At 40.2% G+C, this 1,986-nt stretch overlaps 1 protein-coding gene across 1 annotated transcript in view; it reads left to right on the forward strand.

The window, feature by feature from the left end:
• Positions 1-1,986, forward strand: part of PARP14 (poly (ADP-ribose) polymerase family, member 14) — an 84,693-nt gene that overhangs the window by 8,539 nt on the left and 74,168 nt on the right. The window contains exon 2 of the mRNA XM_006869424.1: positions 1,617-1,750. Coding sequence (XP_006869486.1) covers positions 1,617-1,750 — 134 coding nt within the window. The remainder of the gene's footprint in view (positions 1-1,616; positions 1,751-1,986) is intronic.

Consider the following 1,986-nt stretch of genomic DNA (forward strand, 5'->3'; position numbering starts at 1 on the left):
ATCTTTACGGGAGCAGAAAGCCTCATCTTTCTCCCGCGGAACTGCTGGTAGTTTCGAACTGCTGACCCTGAGGTTAGCAGCCCGATTCGTAACTACTGCACTATCTGGCACTATAGCTGACAATAATCTAGTGCACGTTATCATGTTTCAATATTCTGGTGCTATTTGACAATGTTCCAATGCTCTTTGTAAGTTTTTCAGTTACTACAACTTCGGAAGTAGTTCATCTCTCTTTTTACCTGGTCTGTCTTCATCTGGAAGCTCATCTGAAACCTGTCCACCATGGGTGATACTGCTGGTATTTAAAATACTAGTAGCATAGTTTCCAGAATCACAGCAACACGCAAGCCACCACAGTATGACAAACTGATAGACAAGTAGTAGAGGGAATGAAAGTAGAGTTTGGAATTCCTTCTCAGCTTATGTCTGAGGCCTGTTCTAAGTTGAAATCCAGATAAGGTCCCTTTTCCTTATCCGTTTGTAAATAGCTGAAGTGGGAAAGCTGGCATGCCCTTCTTTATGAAAGATGTTGGCCTCTTCAAGCCAACCATATCAGAATTCAACCAGGTAACCCAATATTCATGCCAGTTTTACACATGTGAACAGTAAGTACAGGACACTCTCACAGGGTTCCCTTTCCCTGACCTCTTTGTACCATGTGTGTATGTTGACCACACGTACTCTCTCTTATACCCTGAACCCCACCATCTGAGAAACAGTGATTTCCCTTTTCTCTCCCTGGATGTTCCTTATGATTTTAACTTACCTTTGCATAGCTCTCCAGGATGTTACAAAGTACTTCATAGACACTGCTCTGGAGACATTATTATCTTCATTTAAAGTGAAACTGTAACTCAAGAAAAGTTAAGATACTTCCTCATGGTCACTTAATTTGTTAGTGTCAGAGATGGTATTTGAATCCGTGTCTTTAGACTCTTCTCTCCATGGTCCTGTATTTTCATTACAGTCCAGCTGCCTGATACGTGCTTTCTTTTTTTGTAAAACATGTCCCATCCCTTCTTTCCTACACCCTTTACTGTTGTCCTTGTGGTTATAAGGCTCGTATAACTAAGTTATTTATTGAAACAACTTCATCCTAGAGTCCTGGCTTCTAGTCTATGTACCACCAATCCGTTTTGCTTATGACTCTCCCGGTCACCTTTGCAAAACACTGCTTTCACCATGTCAGGCCCCAGCATCTGGTCTTCACCTGCTATCTATATAGAATGCTTTAATTATTTCACTGAAGAGTCAAAATCGCTACCTTCTGAGTTCCTACTAAGTGTTAGGTACTGTACTAGTTTTTTTTAATGATGTTTCTTCAATTTAATCTGCATAACACTCTACAGGTAGTCTTCATTAACCTAATTAATAAGCCAAATTGAGGCTTTGACAGTAAAAAGCATACGTACTCAAATTTACAAAATGAAGTTAAGAAATGGAATTCAGATTCACGTCTATTGCTAAACTTCTTTTTTCACCATTGTAGAGCCTTTCTTGGGAAACTGATCAAGTTATTAACTAATGATGATAAATCATCTTGTGATTGAAGATTTCTTGTCCCTTGATTTTTCTTTTGTGTTTGTTTGTTTTGTTGTTGATGTTGGACATTTCAGTTCGGCAGAAAGTTTTGGCAAGAGAGAACCACGAGTTAGTATGGCCAGACAAAGGAACATTCAAGTTGACTGTTCAGTTGCCCACATCTCAAGATGAAACCCAAGATGTCACCAGGAGGCAAATTCCAAAAACGGTAAGACTGACTCGTTTTTCTCTTGTGGAGTGGCTGGTGGGTGCAGGCCCACAGTGTAACACTCCTTTATTCACAGGGTCACCGAGATATTCACGTAATAAAAGTGAACCAAATAGTACTTTTCTGTAGAAATTAGTGTGGAGTTCTGGTAGCGTAGTGGTTACAAATTGGGCTGCGAACCTTAAGTTCAGCAGTCTGAAACTACCAGATGTTCCGCGGGAGAAAGATGAGGCTTT

This window comes from Chrysochloris asiatica, unplaced genomic scaffold, assembly GCF_000296735.1.
Source record: "Chrysochloris asiatica unplaced genomic scaffold, ChrAsi1.0 scaffold00130, whole genome shotgun sequence".
Lineage (NCBI taxonomy): Eukaryota > Metazoa > Chordata > Mammalia > Afrosoricida > Chrysochloridae > Chrysochloris > Chrysochloris asiatica.